At 38.3% G+C, this 21,385-nt stretch overlaps 1 protein-coding gene across 4 annotated transcripts in view; it reads left to right on the top strand.

Annotated features, from left to right (window-relative positions):
• Window positions 1-5,715: 5,715 nt before the first annotated feature.
• The window catches only part of klhl4 (kelch-like family member 4), a 35,934-nt gene continuing 20,264 nt past the window's right edge, over window positions 5,716-21,385 (top strand). The window contains exon 1 of one of the 4 annotated variants that reach the window (XM_021318317.2): window positions 5,716-5,796. Coding sequence is in view for 2 of the 4 variants with exons in the window: in XM_036127167.1 (XP_035983060.1) it covers window positions 11,230-11,690 (461 nt within the window). In the remaining 2 variants the exon portion in view is untranslated. Of the gene's footprint in view, window positions 5,797-10,856; window positions 11,691-21,385 lie in introns of those variants that run through there. The other 3 variants (XM_036127168.1, XM_036127167.1, XM_012866146.3) reach the window with 3 other exon arrangements.

The raw sequence follows: 21,385 nt of genomic DNA, 5'->3' as shown, positions 1-21,385 counted from the left end.
TGCCACAGCCAACTATAGGTGGATATGATGAAACATTGCCCTTGGCACCACAGAGTATTAATTTGTAATAAAGTATTAGTTGTGTTGATGCTTGCCTTCACTTCATGGCTGTCTCTCCCCTAGAGCCACTGCAGAATGACATCAAAAAGAGCAGTTGTGGTCGCTGTGAAGATTAGGTGCTAAAAGAGCCACTTTGTCCCAGTTTTGGGCAGAAATGGCTGCGGTCTGCCTCACATCACTGGGCTTGGCATGCTGGTTAAAGGGCATGTGGAAATTTGTGTTAACAAAGTGTCTCCTGGAAATGTCATCCTCTACAGAAGACAGGTGGTTTCTGTTGTCAGGGCCAATTCACCCTAATTCCAAAAATTAAAATGAGATGGAACTAAAGTTTGATGTACAATGACCAAAAATGAAACCATCAAACGCATGCAGCAATTAACATTTAAAAATTATGGTGCACACAAAACCAGCAACATAGACAGCAAATCAACCATACCCAATGGAGAAGCAATGGTTGAAACAGCCTGCGATAGACTGGTGACCTGTCCAGGGTGTACCCCACCTCTCTCCCACTGACCAGCACCCTTGCGACCCCAGCAGGGATAAGCGTGTTGGAATATGGATGGATGGATGGTTGAAACAGCAGTCAAATTTAAACAATATTTCTCCTTGAAAACTGCCCAGTTTATGCTTTTTATTTTAAAGACAAACTTTTACCTGAAACCTGGTAAGTTGTGAAGGCATATTGATTATCAACCAGAATTAAGGAAGCCAAGATGCAAAATTACTCACTGTTTGATGACAAATGAAACTGCTTGTCTTATTTTAATGTGTTTCAAAAAAGTCTTATCCTTTCTGTTTATACCTGTACCATTAGCCTCACAATCGTCCAGTATGCTTGATGCTGTTTGTTTACAGATGATGCAGCCTGAAACAGGATGCTTACCATCCATAGATGCTCGCCATCCATAGACTCAAGTTCTATGGATGGCAAAGTGACATTTACTTAGACAATCTCTTTTGCTTCATATTGGTTTCTGATGTACCTGACTCACTGATTCATGCTTGCATGCTCTGTGACATTTTCCACAAGCACACAGAAAACAGAACTGATCCCTGAGTTGATCAGTAGCAAAACCAAAAATGTATTTTGTGAATATGTCTTCATTCTTTTTCAAGTTAGCTGCTCTGTTATGACACATAAGTAAAACTATTATTGAAATGCCATCATCAGTTATTGACTAAGTCTAGAGACATATTCTGAAGCTTCAAGTAATTTCTGTTAAAAAAATACACAAAATTTGCATACAGTTGAGGTGTAACTCAACCCGATGTGAAGGCTCAACCCCATCCAAAGACACATTTTTAAAAATCCCACCAAAGTGGGCAGTTGCAATGGCTAAGTGTGTGGATGAGCGGTGGGAGTTTTAAAAGTAGGATCGGCAATTTTTCCAGAAGTTTCCCCAAGTCCCTTTTGGAATAACTGCAGATGTGCAATACCTTCCTACCTTGCTCTTCCGTTCTTCAGGGGTTCGTGTAAAAAAAGTCCCCCAAATCCATTCTGGTCTTATTTCTTTCTACTGAGGCCTTCCTCTTCTTCTCATAAACATGAATCGATTCACTTCTTGCGACTCTCATCCATGTTCAAAGTCTACGGTGAGAGCAGAAGAGCTATAATGCATGGCTAACCACTAATCTAGCCACTAAGCTAACGGGATACAAAAACACGCAAGTGCGCATGCACAGCCAGCAAGCAGAAATTATGAAGGAATGGGCACGGACACTGGTGTTACGTGAGTGCATCAGAATGGTTGGCATATGGGACAACCAATAGATCAGGTGATTCCTATGGAACCTGAGCGACAGAGGGGAATGAAAGCATATACATCATATATGTAGACGCCTCGTTGGGCGGGGTCTGTCTATGCTGTGGATGAGTCAGAGCGTTCGCCATGTTGAATGTGGCAAATCTGCTGTTAGACTCAGACACTTAAACAGTATCAGAGGGACTTTAACCTCAGAATATACTTTATATTCATAATATTTTTATTTTTGTAATATTATGAGTTTATTTTCGTATCCCTTTGGTTTCATTCTCCTGACTTTATTCTCGTAAAGACTAAAAATAATTAAAACAAGCTAACCTGGCCCTATTATGCCAGGACTAAAATAGTTCTGCAAACTGTGACTATTCTGGAAATGTTTCCCCTTAATTCTCATAATATGACGTTTTTCTCATAATATTACTGCTTTTGTCTGTTTTTTACTTTATTGTCCTATGACTTTTTTTTCTCATATTAGTAATTTTATCTCTTTAATACTCCCCCAAAAAGTATTTTCCTAATCTGTGCCTATACCAGATCTTAATAGGTTCAGACAGTTTTATGAAATAATGAAGACCACAATGTTTAGATTTAATTAATTGATTTTTATATTCATAACACACACACACACACACACACACACACACACACACACACACATATATATATATATATATATATATATATATATATATATATATATATATATATATATATCAAATCTGTACATATAGTTACATATAAACACAAACCTATTTATTTATAATACATATATATGCACATCTATATCTAAAAACATCGGTCAATAGCTCTCTGTTCTGCCAATCTCTATCAATTAATCTATATATATTTCTTTACAAGTGTGTGTATATATGAGCTCCATCTATATATTTCTATCTAAATACTTAAAACATATATACAGGGAACATAGACGTTCACTTCTTTCTGCAACATACAATATGGCGGTGACGTCAACGTACAAACTTGTGCCCAATGAGGTGTCTACATATATATGTCTGTGAATGAAAGGAGTAACAAAACTATAACGGAGGGCATGGATTGGTTAGAGTTTTTACAAGCCTGAGCCCCCTTATAATTTTTTTAATCTCCTTTTTGTGAACACATAATGTACTACTTTTGTGATGGAAGGCCGTTTTTACCCAGTATTACAAAAGGTATTTCTGAACAGGATTACCAACTATAGCTTTAAGTGGTACTTGTTGCTGCGACAGTCAGGGAAAGTTACATGTTGAAACATCTGGTGGTTTTGCCACGTAACTGTTTTTTGAGGTGGAGGATATTTCACCCCACTAACGTAGGGCAATGTTTATAAAACCATGTACTGTTTGACCCAGTTGGAAAATTGAACTGCAATAGCCACCATTCAACCCTGAGAGGGCAGCACTTAGACAGTTTTAACAAATATTGCAGAACTAATGAAAAATATCTTTAAAGCTGAACTAGGTAACTCCATGTATAAATATATATATTTTTACATATTTGTTAAAACTGTCACCATATCATGACAGTAAAATATTAGACAGATAACCTGTGAAGAAAATCAAGCTCCTCTGTCTCATCCCAGTGGTCCTATTGCTATTTGCACAACTACACCGCTCCAGGTCAGAAACAACCGATCAGAGTCAGAAGGAATGTCTGGCTTCAGTTGTGTGTTAGCAATGTCAATCACTCTCGTGAAGGTGCTGCTCACAAGCACTTCACTCTCAAACTGCAGGTCTACTGATGGTTCCTAGAGTCTCTAAAAGTAGAATGGGAGGGAGGTCCTTTAGCTATCAGGCTCCTCTACTGTGGAACCAATTCCCACTTTTGGTCTGTGAGGCAGACACCCTGTCTGCCTTTAAGACTAGACTTAAAACTTTCTATTTTGACTTAGGTTACCCTGAGCTATCTCTGTAGTTATGTTGCTATAGGCTTAGCCTGCTGGAGGATATCAGGGTCTATTTTTCTCACTCTGTCGAGTTCTCCTGCTGTTTTCCAATTTAGACTTAGACAACTTTATTTGTCATTTTGTATGCACAAAGTGCGTACAGAACGAAATTTCGTTGCATACAGCTTGTAAATTGCAATAAGAATCAAATTACAGTATAAGGTGCAGCAGTGATTTAAAAGTAAACAATTGAAATGTAGACAATGCAGGAGAAGTCACAGTGTACAGGTGAGTATTTTTAAAACCATTTGTATGTGCAGAATTGATTATGCAAGGGCATTTGTGCAAGAATACAGCTTGTGGATTACAGTAGATTTAAAATACAGTATAGGGTGCAGCAGTGATTTAAAAGTAAAACAATTGAATTTGCATTGTTTCTTTTTTCAACTTTTAACTTCTTGTTTTCTCTGTCTTTTTTTCTCTTCATAGCACAACCAGACCAGGGTCTGGTGTTCTGTTAACTGTGACACTATCCAGGGGGCCATTATCCATCTGCCATTACCATATAGCATAGAAAGGATTCCTGAATCAATGTGTGCTTCTGTGCTTTTTTGTATCTCTGCTCTGTCTTCTCTAACCCGCAGTTGGTCGACACAGATGACCGTTCACACTGAGCCTGGTTCTGGTTCTGCTGGAAGTTTTTCCTTCCTGTTAAAGGGCAGTTTTCCTCTCCACTGTTGCTTCATGCATTGTCAGTATGAGGGATTGCTGTAAAGCCATCAACAATGCAGACGACTGTACCCTGTGGCTCAACGCGCTTTCAGGAGAAGAGTTGATACAATCTGCTGGGTTTCCTTAGATAGGGAACTTTTTGCCCAATCTGTCTGTATGATTTGATTGAATTTAATGTTGTAAAGTGCCTTGAGATGACATGTTGTGAATTGGTGCTATATAAATGAAATTGAATTGAATTGTACTAATATCATAATTTGGAGAGGGGACATGCACAATTTTGATGTTCCAATCTACAATATTAATTGGACAATTAATTAACCTGCAAGCAATTTGCTGTGCTTGGGTTTTTGTAAGAACAAAATATTTTAGGTGTACAACTACATGTGAATATTAATCAAAGCAAAGACCAAAATTCAATAAATACTCTTTAAATATTGTATGAAATCTTTTTTTAACTATATGTGACAACAAGTCTAGTCCTTTGTCATATGTTAACTTTGAGACAAAAGGAACAGCTGACATGGTGAAAAACAGCACTCAAACCAATAGCATTGTTTTCGCTCAGCAAATTCTGCGTTGCTGGCTTGCTATTTCAGAGCACACACAAGTACTGCTCTAATCCGCCTATTTGTGTCAGTATAAAGCAAAGAACAAACTGTGGTGGCTTAACAAGGACATCATTTTTTTGTGTTTGTATAGAGTACAAAAACAAGGAGGCTTGCACTGTTGATTCCCTGGAAAAACAGCTTCTTGATCAAATAATTAGTTTTAACTTTTAAAATGATATTAGCTTTAACAAGGCTAAAACATTTTGAATTTCAAGTATTGACACCGTTAAGGTGACAACAAGGATTAAGGAACCCCCCCCCCCCCCCGCCATTTTACCACAACAGAAATCTAAAATGTCCAACAAATTTGGGCAGACACACACGCACAGGCACGCACTTTCATAATTGCATAAGAATTCAGACTTTTCTTTTAAAATAGGTGCATACACTGGTTTCATTCTTGGTGGTTCTAACAAGCAGCAATTCAAAGTCATGCTTACAATGGTGCTGGCAGCATTCTTTGTGAAAGCAGTGTTTTTGCCTGGAACACAGGATGTGTTTCCAGAGTTCCTGGTTCTTTGAATGCAATTGTTTTTCCAGTGCAGAGGAAGGAAACTAACAGGAGTTTCCTTTAAAAGAGGAAGGTGCCCCTTTCCTTTCTGTTGGAGACAAACATGTTTGTAGTAAAGGAGGGACGTGGGACCAGAAAGAGTTGGAAAAGACACAGAATCTGTTCGCCATTCATTCGAGCAAGCAGGTCTCATGAAAACTGACGAGCATACTAAACAAGGCGGTTTCACAGGTAAGACGCAAGGTTGTTAAATGTGATTTAATGTACTTTAATTATTTTAAAATATTAGTTATAGCTAACACTAATTATCATAGTTTCAGATAGTTTCAGAAAAGAGGCTACCCAGGTGGCTTTTTAGTTTTCTTAACTTATTTCTTTTTAAACACACCATGGATTCGTGCTGAGGTACGGTCGTTATTATGCCCAGATGTGTTGCCGCTATTGATCCAGGAGCTACTGTTGCCTTTTTGTTAACGCATAATTTAAGGCAACTCATAAATATTGCTTCCTCTTTAGTGCACGGATGAGTGCCTTCCTTTTTTCCATTAACAGCACTCGATTAAGATGCTTTATAAGATAATTAAATGTATGCCTAATGGGCTGGAATATTTGAATCATGGATGATCTGTGCACATAGTAGTACTTTTTGAGTGTGTGTGAATACCGTGTATGAACACTTTGCTGTTGGTGTGTTGTTTTTTGTTTGTGTTGTTTTTTGGTCTTTTGATGTTACCTGCAGTGCCGTGGCTTCTTGCTAGACCTTGCCTAACAAAGCGTGGAACATCACGTGCTTTTGACAGGTCTGGCTTTCATCATCTCACAAAGGATTTTGTCGGTAATCATGCTAAGGATCATGCAGTTGAGGCTTAGGTTGGAGGGGGACTCCGTTCATGTTTTATGTATTTGACATATTCGCAGAAATATCCAGAGAATAACCCAGTTATGAATTTGCAAAATGCACATACTCACAATGCCTCTTGAGAGTCTGACAAAATGCATTTCAAAACATCTTTCAATAACGGCATGGGTTTTTTAATTCTGCTGCCTTTTTAATGGATTTTATTGCAGTAATATGTATGGCTTATGATGCACGCAGAGCTCATCTACCTGTCCTGAATGCTCCAGGAATATCTCTCAGGGCATAAAGGTATGTTCACAGGGGAGGCAGACGTTGGATGATAATGTGGTTTACCGAGCCACCCTGACATCTTGCACCACATCTGTTATGTGTAGAACAGGCAGATGGTGTCCTTGACTTGTGAAAATAACTGAAGAGGTTACGCAGTGTAATAGCCTTTTACTATACATAAAGTCATATGTTCCTACAATCGACTTTTAAAGATGGAATATGCAGGCTTGACTTCTAGGGAGTGTTCAATGGTGCTTTCTTTAAGAATTTATTTCCAAGTGCTGAGATGTCTTTGTGTTGCATTAATTATTACAGAGATTTTGGTTTCACTGAGAATTGGAAATTTCAGAATGATTCTCCTTTTTCACCCCCATTTAAAAACATGGTAACTTCTGTCCATGTTCTAAGTGCAGTTCAGCTTATATTTTAACAATTATTTTAAATAGATGGATTTAAATTTCATTGAATTTAAATAAATAAGAAAAAGAATTGCAGATCTCTGGACACAAACAAATTCAGAAAGGTTACATTTGAGGTATAAATGTTCAATAGCAAAAACATATAATTAAAGTTGGTTATTGATTCAGTAGTTATTTAAACTCTTACTGACATTTGGTTGTTCCAGAGCTTTCCAAAAGTACTTAAACCCCTTGATTTCTTTTTACTTTTTGTCATATTACAACTACAGTCTTGTATCCTTATTTTAAAATTGTACAATATATTTTACTAGGATTGTATGTGATCAGTTTTCCAACTTTCCACATAGAGACAGAACATTCTGCATATTTTTACAAAATAGTTAAAGGACAGACAGGCTGGATGCATTGTCTGTAAGCAGCAATTTTGATTCCTGCCTCAGATTGTCAATTGGATTTAGCTTCGGACTTGACTGACCTCTTCAGTTCTTTAGAGGATTATTAATTACCCAGGCATTTTATTTAGATGTGTCAAACCATGGAAACATCTAAAAGATGTTGAAGATTGATGCTGGACAACACTGCTATAAACCATTCTGTCATAGCTAAGGTAGTATGTTTAGGGTCATTTTCCTGTTGGAAGGTGAACATCCTCCTAGGTCTCAAGCCTTTTGCAACCTTTAACACAATTTCTTACATTTTGGCCTTGTATGTAGCTCAATTTATTTTCTCATAAACTCTGATCATTTTCCCTTTACCTACTGGAAAGAAACACAATGGTGTATTCATAGTGATGTGGATGGTTACTTTTCCTCCAAAGTTGCATTAGGCCAGAAGGTTCAATATTGGTCATTTGTGACCAGAGCAACTTCTTCTATGTTTGATGTACTCACTGTATGGCCTGTGTAAAACTGCAAACAGGACTTTTTATGGATTTTTCCAACAATATAGTTATTAATGTTCTCTAACAAACCCTTGAGGCCTTCACAGAACAGTTATATTTATACAGAGATTAAATCACACACAGAGACACAATATTAACTGATGTCTGAAGGCAAATGGTGGCACTGGATGTTATAAGGTGTCAGACTAAAGATTTTTGTTTGTAAATCCTTAAATTCTTTCCCTTTCACTTACATTATTTGCTATTTTGCTTTGATCCATTGTATACACCCCCCCAAAAAAAAAAAGATGTTGCAAGATGTATTCAACCCTTACATACAAACTAGCTGTAATTAGTTATATAACATCCCAAAAGGAAAATAACTTCTCCAACTTCTTTAGACAGTCACTCTTCAATCTCCAGATGTAGCAAACATAGAATTGAATAAATTGACGTGACTTGGACCAAATGAGTTGTCTGTAAGTATGTGATATGAAATCCACCGTTTTTACAGAACTATATATGCCTTTATATAATTATTTTCATTAATCGCCATGCTTTTGATTAAGAGATATGTCCCTAAATTAAGTGAACTGTACATTGTTTTCTTCTTACCTTTTACTTTTAACCTTTTAGTGTATGTTTTCTACAATGATGCAGCGTTGAGTTAAAACTGCGGATAAATGTCGATAAAAAATAGAGACAGTTTTCTGATGCTCTGACTGTGAAAGAGGCAGCTTTTCTGACCTTGAAGGTTCATCAGTATGTAGTTTTTCACTTGTAATCGCTGGGGCTTTCAAGAAAGGGACTGAAAGAGAATATTTTTTCTGCATGGCTACCTCACATTGAGACATTCCCCCCACGGGATTTTGTTTGATGTGCGACGAGCAGACTGCACAGATGTGTGCTGGTGTGAAATTAATTTCTCTTTGCCTTTGACGGTGTGAGTTTATGTCTGTGAGTTTTTGAAAGAGAGTGATGTCTCACTGCTTTTTTGTTTATGAATGAACATGCATGCATCCGGAGATGTTCCAGTCCCAGCTTCTTGTGTCCAGATTCGATAAGATGTCCAAATTCAAGGTATCCAGCCTGTGCTGTTATTTTCTGATCCAGCACACTACGCCACAGGGCTGCTGAATATGTAAACAGATTGCTGAGACTATGGAGAGGATGGGGGCACAATAGACTTCAAACCCTAACAGCAGCTTAAAAAAGGCTCCTGCTTCAACTGTCTAGATTTTAATGCCGGTACAAATATTGGTAAAACGGTCTGAAAAAGCTGCTATAACCACTGACAAAACTGCTTTATATAAAGCTTCTCTGCTGTGAATGGTGTGGTTCAATTGCAAAATAAGTATGTGAGTAAGTTGAATTGTGGGCAATGGCACAACGAAGCTCAATAAAATAACAGATTCTTTTTTTTTTTTTTTTGTCAGATTGGACCAAGAATATATGAGAGTCACTTTTATAAATGACTGTGTAACAGCAGCCTATCTGTTTAATTTATAGATTGTAAATGTGTATACCATGTGTCAACATTTCCAAATGATGCATGCTTCATGCCAGATAAGGGTGAAAAATGAAAGATAAAAATAACATAAAAAAGCTACTGTTGTCTTCAGGTTAGCTTTCCTGTTGTCAGCTGAATGTCATAGTTGATTCTGTGGAGAGAGAAAAATATTGTTTTTCTCTTTGACATATCTTCTACTGTTCTGGATGTTTCTATAAAACACATAGAAAACATTTGTGGTGTGTTTTTTTTTTTTTACCACTGTGACATCTCTGAAGCACAGCACGGTGCTCTGTGCAGCAGAAGTGCCCAATGACAGCAGTCTGCCATAACAACTCTATATGTGTGAACTTGAAATAAATGGCAATTGGCAAGTCTACAAAATGCATTGTGATACATTAGAATTTTTTTATTTACATAGGCTACATGTTTTGAGCTTATTTGTACATTTTATTTACTCTGAGTGAGCAAACAAAGGTTGAGCTGACACCCTAAACACGCGTAATACAATCATCAAAACATAACTGCCAGCAATAGAAGATCGTGCTGTAATGCCATTTGCCCTCTCTTGTCAGACCCCCAGTGGGATCGCAGATGACTGAACCTTGGTCCTATCTCTTCCTGTTAAAAATTTGTTGTTCCTTCTTACTGTAGCCACATGTTTGCGCCAGATGAACAGTTCCTACCAAGTTAAACAATCAATGCATTTATCTAGAATTCATTAAATACCCCCCCCCCCCCACACCATCAATTAGCATTTTAAAAAAAATATGACTACAGCATTGGATTCAAATCTGTCTATTTAATGAGGTTGTTCTGATTGTATGTATTCTGAATAGAAATGGAACCTGTTATTGGTGCTATATAAACAAACTGAACTGTCTGGGTTCGCCAATAGATTGGTGGCCTAAACCGTATATCTGATTCAAGAATAAAATAGTAAGCGGTTCCAATACCACTACTGGATCAGGTCAGTCCCTTCTCTGCACACATCTAATGCGTTGATATTTACGGCGCATGTGAGTTGTTCTCAGGGTTCTTTCTCGGTCACTTTTTTAAACAGGCAGCAGTTTACTTTGTTATGGTGTGACCTCATCATCCGGACTCCATGATACTCCACCTCTTCCGAGCAGCAGGAGCTATGCAGTCACGTTATCACTCAAATGTACAGAAACGCACAGCTACCCACACAGAGCAGAAGTAAAGGGGTCTAGGATGGGTTTGAGAGTTCTTCTCATTGAGATTCCAGAATATATGGGGTTGTTTCTGGCAGAGCGTGTGTGTTACTGTGCGCACAGACAAGCAGAGAGAGAGAGAGAGAGAGAGAGAAGGAGAGGGAGAGGGAGAAAGCGAAACAGAGGAGGCAAAGGGGAGGGAGGGTAGATCATGCATGTGCATTATCTCAGCTCCAGCAGCACAGCAGCAGCAAACAGCAGCACAGGAGGGAAGGAGAGAAAGAGAAAGACAGGAGGGAGAGTTTGAGGGAGGGTTGTAGTCTCAGGCAAAGGAACAAAAGCTGCAGAGAACAGCTTCCCATCTGCGCTAAAAAAGAACAACGCCGGTGTTTTACAAGGAGGAGAAGGTGGTCATGATAGTAGTGAGACTGTAACGGAACAGAAGAGGCACACTAATCAGTGCAGACTGAAAGCAAGGCTCTCTTTTCTTTGCTCTCCATGTTTTTGGGGACCCAGCACACCACTGCCTGCATCTCCAAACCCAGAAGAGGATGTCTGTGTCAGGGAAGAAGGAGTTTGATGTGAAACAGATCCTCAGGCTCCGTTGGCGCTGGTTCAGCCATTCATCCCAGGGTTCTGCTGGTGGTGGTGGCGGCGGAGGTGGCAGTGTGGGAGGCTACATCCAGCAGGATGGCCTGGACCACAGAGGAACCCCCGTCCAGGGACGGCTGAAGAGCCACTCGCGGGAAAGGGGTATCGGCGGATTACGAAAGACCAGCAGCCCCGTGCACAGCGTCATGTCGCAAACGCCGGGGCCAACACCTGTCTATGTCAGGACAGGTCATCAGTCGTGGCATCATCAGCCAAACACCATCCAGGGCCTCCAGGTCAACGAGGAGTCGTCAAAGAGCATTTCCTCTCCCAGTGCTACGAGGAAAGAGGAAACAAACTCTGGCCAGGAAGATATGATAAGCAGCACAGAGGAACCTGCAGAGGTGGAAGCCAGAGACAGGTATGACTACTGATGGGTGTTAGTAAGTTCGGAGGCAGGTACTCTTATGCTTTACTTGTCCCTTTTTAATGTGTCTGAGAATAGGAAAAGAGCTGATTATGGGATGTTGTATCCTTTTCCTGTCCAGATAAAAGAATCAGATTAGCTTCTTTATATAAAAATGTAATCTTTAGAAAGAATCCTGAATCCTAAGGCAACATTCTATAATTAAATCAGTACTGATTTGTCGATTTTGCGGATGCGGAGAAAACACCTTTAAACAGTAAATTATGCTTAAATAGATACATTCAGTTTGTTTTCTTAGTATAACATAGTATAAATCCTACTCCTGCTTCCTTAAATTGTTCATTGCTAAACGGCATTACAATTCTTGAAATAAGCTAAATCAAAATTACCTGCATAGCTATTTTTCCCCATTTCCTTTTGCTGGTCTGGTACCATCATGGCTCACCTGAGATAGCTCATCCTCATTGTCCACAGCATAGGCAGGATAAACCAATAAAACACCTTTTTAATTATTCATTGAACTAAAAGCCGAGGCCTTTTCTGCTTCCTTCTCCTTTATTTTGTGGCCTAGATCACACTCTGAGCTCTCCTCCACTTTATACCTCTGAGCACTTCATTTTTTCCACGGCACGCTAATGCATTTTTTCCATTGAGTTAAAAGTGGATCGCAGGAAAGATTCATTGCATCATGTAACATGTCTGGGACCTATTAAAAGAGGCGATAGTGAAATCACATGAATTATCCAGACAGTCAGCCACAACTGTGTCCTGTTTTTGTGCTGAGAGCTAACACAGCTTCACACAGGGTAAAAATCTTTTCACAAATCCTTATGCTAAAGCAATTTAGCTGGGATGAATCTTCCCCCCGTTTGCCTATAAATTCTACATTTCTTCTACACTTTTCCTTGTGATCCAACATCTTCTTCAAGGAAGTAAACAGGTTAGAAATGTACGTGTGAGTGTCAGCCCGTTTGTGTGCACGCTGTCTAGCAGAACACTTAGAGCACCTCACAAGATAGATAAAAAGACCAACTCTCCTTTTATCTTGCCTGTGACATTCTGAGGTGATTGGTCCTTAAGCTCTGCTGATTCCCGTGCGCCTTTGTTCCGTGCACCTGCCAATGAAACGAGCAGTGATGGTAAACCTGTCCCTTTGTTTTAGATAGAGCTCAGTGTGTGCTTCCAAATGCGTAGTCTCTAGCTCTACAGTGAAAAATGTGTCAGTGTGGATTGAGTGAATGCCACAGGCAGTGGATGGTTGTGCTCCCTGAACTGAGCATGAATTATTCTCAGTTAAGATACGGCTTTGGAATCAACTCCACATTCTTCTCTTCATGTCGGCGTAATTGGCAGATGTTCATGTTTTGGAGTCCCTGTGTGTGAAAAGTGCATGCATTAAAGATGTGCCTGACAGTGAAAACGTGCAGCTCTCCGACTCCCAGGATCCTTAAGTTCATGTTGGCCGGCATATTTTGACAATGATGCTGAATTATTGAAACATTTCAGTTCCATTGGATCATAAAATCCATACTTGGGCTCTGTGTTTTCTACAACACCGATATTTATTAAACTGTATTTGGCTTTTAACTACCAAGTTATTTTATTTCTCAGTTGATTATTTGTCCTATCAGATAGTTTGCAATTTACAGTGATCTCAAAAGTGAACCACAATCCTGTTAAAATGTCAGGTCGTTGTAACATATAGGACCATTTTGTTCAATTTTTCTCAAAAATGAATTTGTTAGAAGGGGAAAAGGGGACAGAAAAAGCTGAAATAATGTGGTCGCTCAAGTGTACATGCACCTATTTATCCCACTTCAACTAAATCTGACATAAAATGGAAAGCAACCTGAAAAGGTCCGTGGGCAAGAAATGTTTTCTGAACTAGATAAATTCACCTTTTTGCAAGACAGAGTTGGAAAATGATGAAGCCAATGTGTGGAAGACCGATAGACTTCACCTTAAGAAAATTGAGTACTGAAATGATATGGAAATAATATAATATCAGCACTTTTTTTCTGTACAGCACTTTGGTCCTTCTGGTGTGTAAAGCACTTTATGAATAATGTTTGTTTTTAAAAATCCTTTTAATTTGTTTGCTTTGTTGAATTGCACAGGTTATTTGTCACAGTAAGCGTGGGAAAGTGTTTTCATATTTTCTAATTTTACTATATATAAAGACCTGGCATTTCAACAGGGGTGTGTAAACAATTGAATGCCACTACATGCTTTTGGACCAATCCAAACTTCAAATACAGGAAAAGTTGCTAAACTTTTGCCTTGTGCTACATTTGTAATCCTGATCACGCCTCATGGAAACACAACCGCTCAGTAATGCTGTCTTTGGGACAAGCTCTCCCTGTTTAGATGTACGACGCGAGCCCAAATTAGACCAGTGACTGTGTGACACATCATGGCTCACGCATTCATCTGTAGCTAAGCAGATGTGGATGCCACTGAGATATGTACATTTATTTACCCCACCAGCTGGGTGGCCCTATTACGTCTCACATCATAAATCCCTGACACGTAATTTGTCACAGTCTCTCAGGCTGGAACTAGAGAACGCTTCTGTTGCTTGTCAGGAAAAAACAAAAGTTCGGATGTAGTTTGAAAATGTGCCAGTCATCATCTTGGTGTGCCTGTGCCTTTCCATAATTAGCTCCATTCATGCAGCTACTATAAATAGGACATCCCATCAATTAGTATGTTTTTTTTTTATCAGACTGGTTTCCTGCTCATCTTTTTAATATTTCAAATTACTGTCAAGCGGAATGAACTGATAAAATAAATGAAGATCCCCCATTAGTTATGGATTCCCCTTTAATATAATTGCTTTAGCACAGATGCAGGTTTAAATGCAGAATCTAGTCTGATGATGCACATATTCATTAACTAACAAAAAGAAATACTGAGCAAAAAACATCTATGTTTACCTTGTACGTTATGTTAAGTTATATAAGACAGTGTCTAACTCAAGTTTTTCCTTGAACCTTTTGCCATTTTGTCATATTATACCACATATTATGGGTATTTCATTAGAATTTAATATGACAGACCCACACAAAGTAGTTCATAATTGTGAATGAATAAAATCACTCACAAGTGGGTTAAAGTTAAAAATGTGTTGCATACATTTGTAGTCAAACCTCCTGAGTCAATGCTGCGTAAAATAACTGTTTGTCGCAATATTAGAGTAGTAAGTCTTTTGGAGAATGTCTGACTAACAGTTTCTGATCTAAGGACATAATCTTTTACCCATTGTTCTTTTAAAAAAGATCAAGCTAAGTCTCATTGGATGATGAGTGTCTGTGAACATCAGTTTTCAAATTTAAATATTTTATTGTATCTGGGCCACAAGATAAGCGATCACACTACAATTCCCATCATGCACTGCCACGAATAGACACTGCTCAAAAAGGTGGTGCACAGCTGCTTCTGCCATTGCATTGCCCAGCAATAACAAACCGAGTCCATTTCTAAGTCGGGATGTTGATTCTCTATTGGCATTAAGTCTGGACATTGACTGGCTCATTCTATCACATTGATTTGTTTTAATCTTTCATTCTATTGGAGCTATGGCTTTATGATCATGGCTCTCCTACTGAAAGCGGAACCTCCACCTCAAACTCACACCTTTTACAGCATCTAACAGCTTTTCCTCCTGCATCACCCTCTATTTAGCTCTATCCATCTTTCTATCAAACCTGATCAGCTTCTCTGTCACTGCAGAAGAAAAGCATCTCCAAAACACATCTCGACAGCATTACGCTGCCACCACATGCTTCACCAGTGGGAAGGGTGTGTTCAGGCTGAAGGGCAGTTTTAGTTTGAATCCACAAATAGTCTTTAGAATGAAGGTCCCCTACATGGCTTTTGAGAAACTATAACCGGGACACATGGTTACTTTCTTTAAAAAAAAAAAAAAAAAAAAAAAAACAGGCCATCTTCTTTTCAAAAAGGCCAGATCGTTAAATTTTATTGTTGTCCTGACAAAACCCTTTTCCCAGGTAAACTGTGGACTTTTACAGCTCCTCCAGAATGTACACATGCCTTTTGGCTGCTTCTCTGATGAAGGCTTAAGGCCTGTCAGCTTGGGTAACTGTGTCTTGCAGGTTTTTCAGTTGTACCATAAAGTTTCATTTTCAGATGTTTGATAGAACAGTCCTCCAGATTTTCAAAGCATAGGATATTGTTTTAACTTAACTTTAACTTAACACTGCTTCAGACTTCTCCTCACCTTAATCTCTGGTCTGCCCGCTGCGTTTCTCGTTCTTCATGATGCTGTTTGTTCACTGATGTTTTCTAACAAACCTCTGAAGACTTCACAGAACAGCTGGATTTAAATGGAGATTAAATTTCAGAAAAGTGGACTTTGTTTACTCATTAGATATAATTTTTGGACTATTAGATCAAAGGGACCTTAATAGGTATGCATACCAAACTGTAGAAAATATATCTATTGGCAAAAAAAAAAAAAAAAAAAAACATTGCTATTGTAATTCTATTTGGGATTTGCGCAATCTAAATTGTATCACGTAACCGTCCTAAATAATTATAATTCCTTTCATTTCCATTAGATATCACGTTAGTTTATATTCTCCTCTGATTCCAAATGAGTGTATCAGTCCATTTCAGCAACATTTTGAAATACTACACTACACATGAGTTGAAATAGGGTGTAAATAATCCCTATGCTTTTAGTCCACCTTGTCCTTTGTGTCCCTACACATCTATATACTCTATATTTGTTGCATCCTCATGACTCTCATCCAAATAACCTCTTTGCAACGTTTGACAGAAAATATATGACCAAAGTTAACCTGAGTGGAATAGAAACCCTGACCTCTTGCACATAAACACTAACAGAGACTTGACTCAGCGTGCTGTTAGTTTGAATGATATCTCAATTCCCACTCTACCGCCTTGGTAAAAGAAATACTACCACCTCTCCCCTTGTGAACAACAGTAATTCAGGTGTTTGTCGAATGAACAAAACACTGCAAGACTCAAATAGTTTACGTGTGACACATCCAGTAGACATCTTAAGATGCTAGAAATTGTAAATTTCCCTTTATCTGTTCTAATCTAAAACGGCACCTCCACAGGTTAATATCTTCCCTCCAAATCAGTATACAGGAAAGCTACAGATGAGGAAAAACTCTTTGTCTTTTTGAAACAAAGCTCTAAACTGGGATGAAATCAAATGCTGCCACATTAATGCTGGACACATCTATCAGATAGCTGCTGAAATATGGATGAGTCAATTTCTTCCCAAAATGAAAGTAATTCAGAGAAAGTAATCTATGACACAGCTTTCTATTAATTTATTAGTAGGGGCCATGACTTTATTTAAGCATTGTCCTGAGGCGCCTTAGAAATACAGTCACTCCGGGGTATGAGGATGTAAAACACAAAGCATGAAAGAGTAGAATAAGAATGTGGCTATATCTTTAACAGAAAACATTCACTCGGTTTATCATGGTGATGAATATAAAATCCCCATGTTAGAAATCAGAGAATAGGTAAAATCATACTTATGATTCTAATAATTATGTGACCCTAAACTGCAACCAAATGGAAATGTTAAATAAACAGAAAAGATGTATATAGTTTTTCAGAAAATGTATACATAACTTCATATATTAACAAAAGCGAAGACATAGTCAAAACGTAGCAATGGTGTAATTTGAAGAAAAAGAAGGGCCCAGAAACTAGTAAACACATGTTCTTGTTTAAGATTCACATACTTTCTGTCAACAATAGACTTTTATATGTAAATTTGGTAAAAAATTATGATCGTGGAATTAGGACTTAAATGAGACTTATAAATAATAGTCATTTGATCTCATTTTGAATACTAAATACAATCAAACTAAGTCATGACATTAACAGTTTCGTTTGAACTCCAAAAACGCTTTACAGGAAACTGATGTAACTCTGCACAATACTTACTGCTAAATCTCATTGACAAAGGAATATGTTTCAGCCTTCTAGTTCTCTTCCTAGATCTTTTGAATGTTTTTTTTTTTTTTTTTTGTCTTGTGCTGTTTAATGTTAAACTTCCCTCTACTGTAATTATTAATCTAGAATCTAGATTTATCTAGCCTTAATATGAGCTTTGGAATAATGAAAAAAACTGGCTAAAATATTCTCATATACAATATGATGTGTATGAATAACTGGGGCTATAACGCTGCATATTAATATGTTTATGCACTAACTTTGACGGCCTAATGGTGATGACAGACTCATTTTCTATGCAGTTTAACCTGCCAGTGGCAAGGCGCTTTCTGCTAAGATCTGCACATTTTTTTCGGTACAGAACGCCTCCAAACCCCCAGCGCACACATCCAGGAGTCTTTCTGTCTTTCTGGAGACACCCATTGACATAATGCATTCCTTAGCTGCATGCCCCTAGCTAACAAAGAGCTGGATAGATTAGATAGATAGATAGATAGATAGATAGATAGATAGATAGATAGATAGATAGATAGATAGATAGATAGATAGATAGATAGATAGATAGATAGATAGATAGATAGATAGATAGATAGATAGATAGATAGATAGATAGATAGAGATCAGGAAAAAACAATTACCATGTTAACATCTTTCTATGTGACAATTCACACTTACTGATTTCTATCACATTGTTTCCTATCATACCCTGAATACAGTAGGAAATTTAAGTAGGAACAGTAAAAGCAAACCACCTTGTAACCTTAATGTCACAACACATGGCATTGGTTACAGACATGCTGCCAAACTTCTGTTTGTTTCCGTGAGTACCATTTCGGGCAAAATCAATAAGTGGAGAGTACACAATTTCCCCATAAAATGGCTGACGACCTACTCCTCTCAACATTTCTAAAGAAGAATCGAAAATTACAGAGATGAGTCTGAGAGCTGATCAGTACAGAGAGAAAGAGAGAGAGATTCAGAAAGACCTGGAACCAGGATGTCCAGCTTTTCCATAAACACCATTGCCTCATTTCCTGCTCACTGCTCCACCGGAGCTCACTGCTCCACACGGCTCCACTGAAAAATAAAAAGCAACATTTGGACAAACTAATAAAATGCTGTGAGACTATAGCATTACCAGACAAGACCAAGGTTTAACTCTTTGGATGCCTTTGCATACACCATGTTTGAAAGAGTAATGGATAACACACCTAAAATACTGTGACGTTTTAAGATGGAACATTGTGGTTTGGGCCTGTCTTTCCGCTGTGGATCTTCACATGATTGAAGGAAGGATAAATGATATATATGGAGACATTTCTTAATAAGAATCACAAAGGGTAATTTCCTGTCTGTGTGATTCGATAAAATTGACTTTTTAAGGTGCCATAAGATGACATATGTGGTGAATTGGGGCTATATAAATGAACTGAATTGAATTGAAGACAATGATCTCAAACACGAAAAGACCAAATATTCTCTGTTGGCTTCAGATCCAGTTGAAAGCTTCTAAAAACAGAAGATAAAAGAGGCCTCAAGAGCCTTCCAGATTTAGAAACAGTTTGTGTGGAAGAATGGGTCACAGTAACACCTCAGCAATGCATGCAACTAGTTTCTCCAGACGGGAGAAGTCTGAGGTTTTGATCACCCAAACAGCCTTTTCTACAATCTACTTGTTCCATTTGCCAATACGCATAATAACCCATAACCTCGTTTCTAAATTTTTTGTTTAGCTGTCTCAGTTATACTTAGTGATATCTGGTGAAAATGTCATGTTAACAGACAAATTAGAAATATATTTAGTGAGAAAAGCATTGATGGGTTTTGGCATATGTATAAATATGCAGAGAGTATATATAAAAATATATTGAAATCATCTGAGTCTTGCTCCCCAGATCAAGTTACTATAGTCAGTGGGTTTGTCTCTCAACACTAAGCCCAATGGCAGAACAGTGATTGTCAAAGTACAGAGGCTGAAAGATCTCATGAAAGACACAGACTTGGCACACGATGCAAGAAGTTCTTTAGGAATTTTTGGATTCTCAACCCAGCTGAAGCTACTTAGCAGGCTTCAGGGAAAAATAGCTGTTATAATCCATTTTGAAAGATACACTTCCCACTTGGCCCTGCTAGGCATGACTTTCCCTCTTGTAGAAGGATGGAGCTGATACTGGTTGGAACAAGACTGGGATTTAAAGCAAAAGCTCCAACATTTGCAAAAATCTTGGCTGACAAAGGACATATTATGCCCTTAGACTCAAAATCTTACTCCGCTACCATGTTATTATTCCTGTAAGTTGGATTTGTTTTTATTTTGTGGACAAATTAGCTTGTGGCAATTTTATTGAGAAGAGTTTAACATGGATTCTTATTGTGAGAGGGTGAAAAAATGCGGCAAAGCATCTCCCTCACTTGCATAGCCTTAGGTAAGTGTAATTTCAGCATCCTTGTGGCAAATCGTAACATTCTCCTGAGAAATCTCAACAATGGGGTGAAGACCAAATGACATGTTTTCAAGTGACATGTGCTGTTTGTATGAAATCAGCTCAGAGATAATGCGCAATCCAAAAAAAAAAAGTTTATATTATTTAGACCCGTTTATATATATTCTTTTTTGCTCATACATAGCAAGTTAACTCTTTTATGGCTATTCAGATTTCCTGGGAATTGCTTAGTAATATGTTTATGTGCTTGAGCAGCACTGTCCCCACAGCAGCTACTTTGTTGCAAGGTGTTTTGGGGTTTTAGTGCCTTAATAAAATTGGGCTATACCTCTGACGAGCAGCCCACTACTAGGAGCACAATATACACCTCGGCGCAAATTTATGGCTCCCCTGAACGTGGTACCAAAGCAATTAGTGTCGGAGAGATTGGTAGGCATGAAAAGCCCCTACAGCATGCCTCGGAGCCAATAGAAAAGCAATGGATCTCAGTTTTATGGCCCAATTGCTTATTCAGTCTTGTTTGGTGTTCCTTTGCGAGACTCTAGAGTCAGTGGGGAATACAGAGACTAGGCAATAAATTACTTTTGAATTTAGCATAAAGTCACCCAATAAAGATTAGACTATGGGATACTGCAATGACTGCAGAGCAACATCAACCATTCCCACAGGGATGGTATTGTTGCTTTTGGTAAACAAAGAAGAAGAAAAAAAGTCCAATGTTTGGTGCAAAACTTTGAGACAGCATGTTAAACGGGACATCAATAGGAGCCCCCACCCACTCCATCTTTATTGCTATATAAATCTCTGTGTGTGCCAATACATTATGCTGCCAAGCATTACACTTTGGATTTGCAGTTTGTTTGTATTGACAAATCTGTAATTTAACCAGTTAAAGCAGCTTTCATATCAGTGCATGAGAGGCGATAAATATGAGCGCAACGTGTTACTTGAAATAGAAAAAAGCATTTATATACATATATATATTTTTTTTTGCTTTGGCACTATCAGTCTTCCCACAGCAAAATGTCCATGAGATGATGGTAAATTCTCCTGGAGACACAGCTAGGTTATTTATATAGCTTAGCAAACAACCTGAAATGTCAATGAACACACTTTCTCTGTGAAGGACACCAGAGTGACGAGGCTGCATTATTTGCTGGGAGTGTAAGGGATTACTCGAATGCCTGTAAAACAGCGTGTAATCTAGCAGCCTGTAGGGACTGGGACACTCAGCCTCCCCACAATGCTGCAATAGACCGACTGGTTCGCTTGTTAAGTCCC

The sequence above is a fragment of the Fundulus heteroclitus genome, chromosome 23 (genome assembly GCF_011125445.2).
Source record: "Fundulus heteroclitus isolate FHET01 chromosome 23, MU-UCD_Fhet_4.1, whole genome shotgun sequence".
NCBI classification, from domain to species: Eukaryota; Metazoa; Chordata; class Actinopteri; order Cyprinodontiformes; family Fundulidae; genus Fundulus; species Fundulus heteroclitus.
This window is presented reverse-complemented; position numbering and strand designations above follow the sequence as displayed.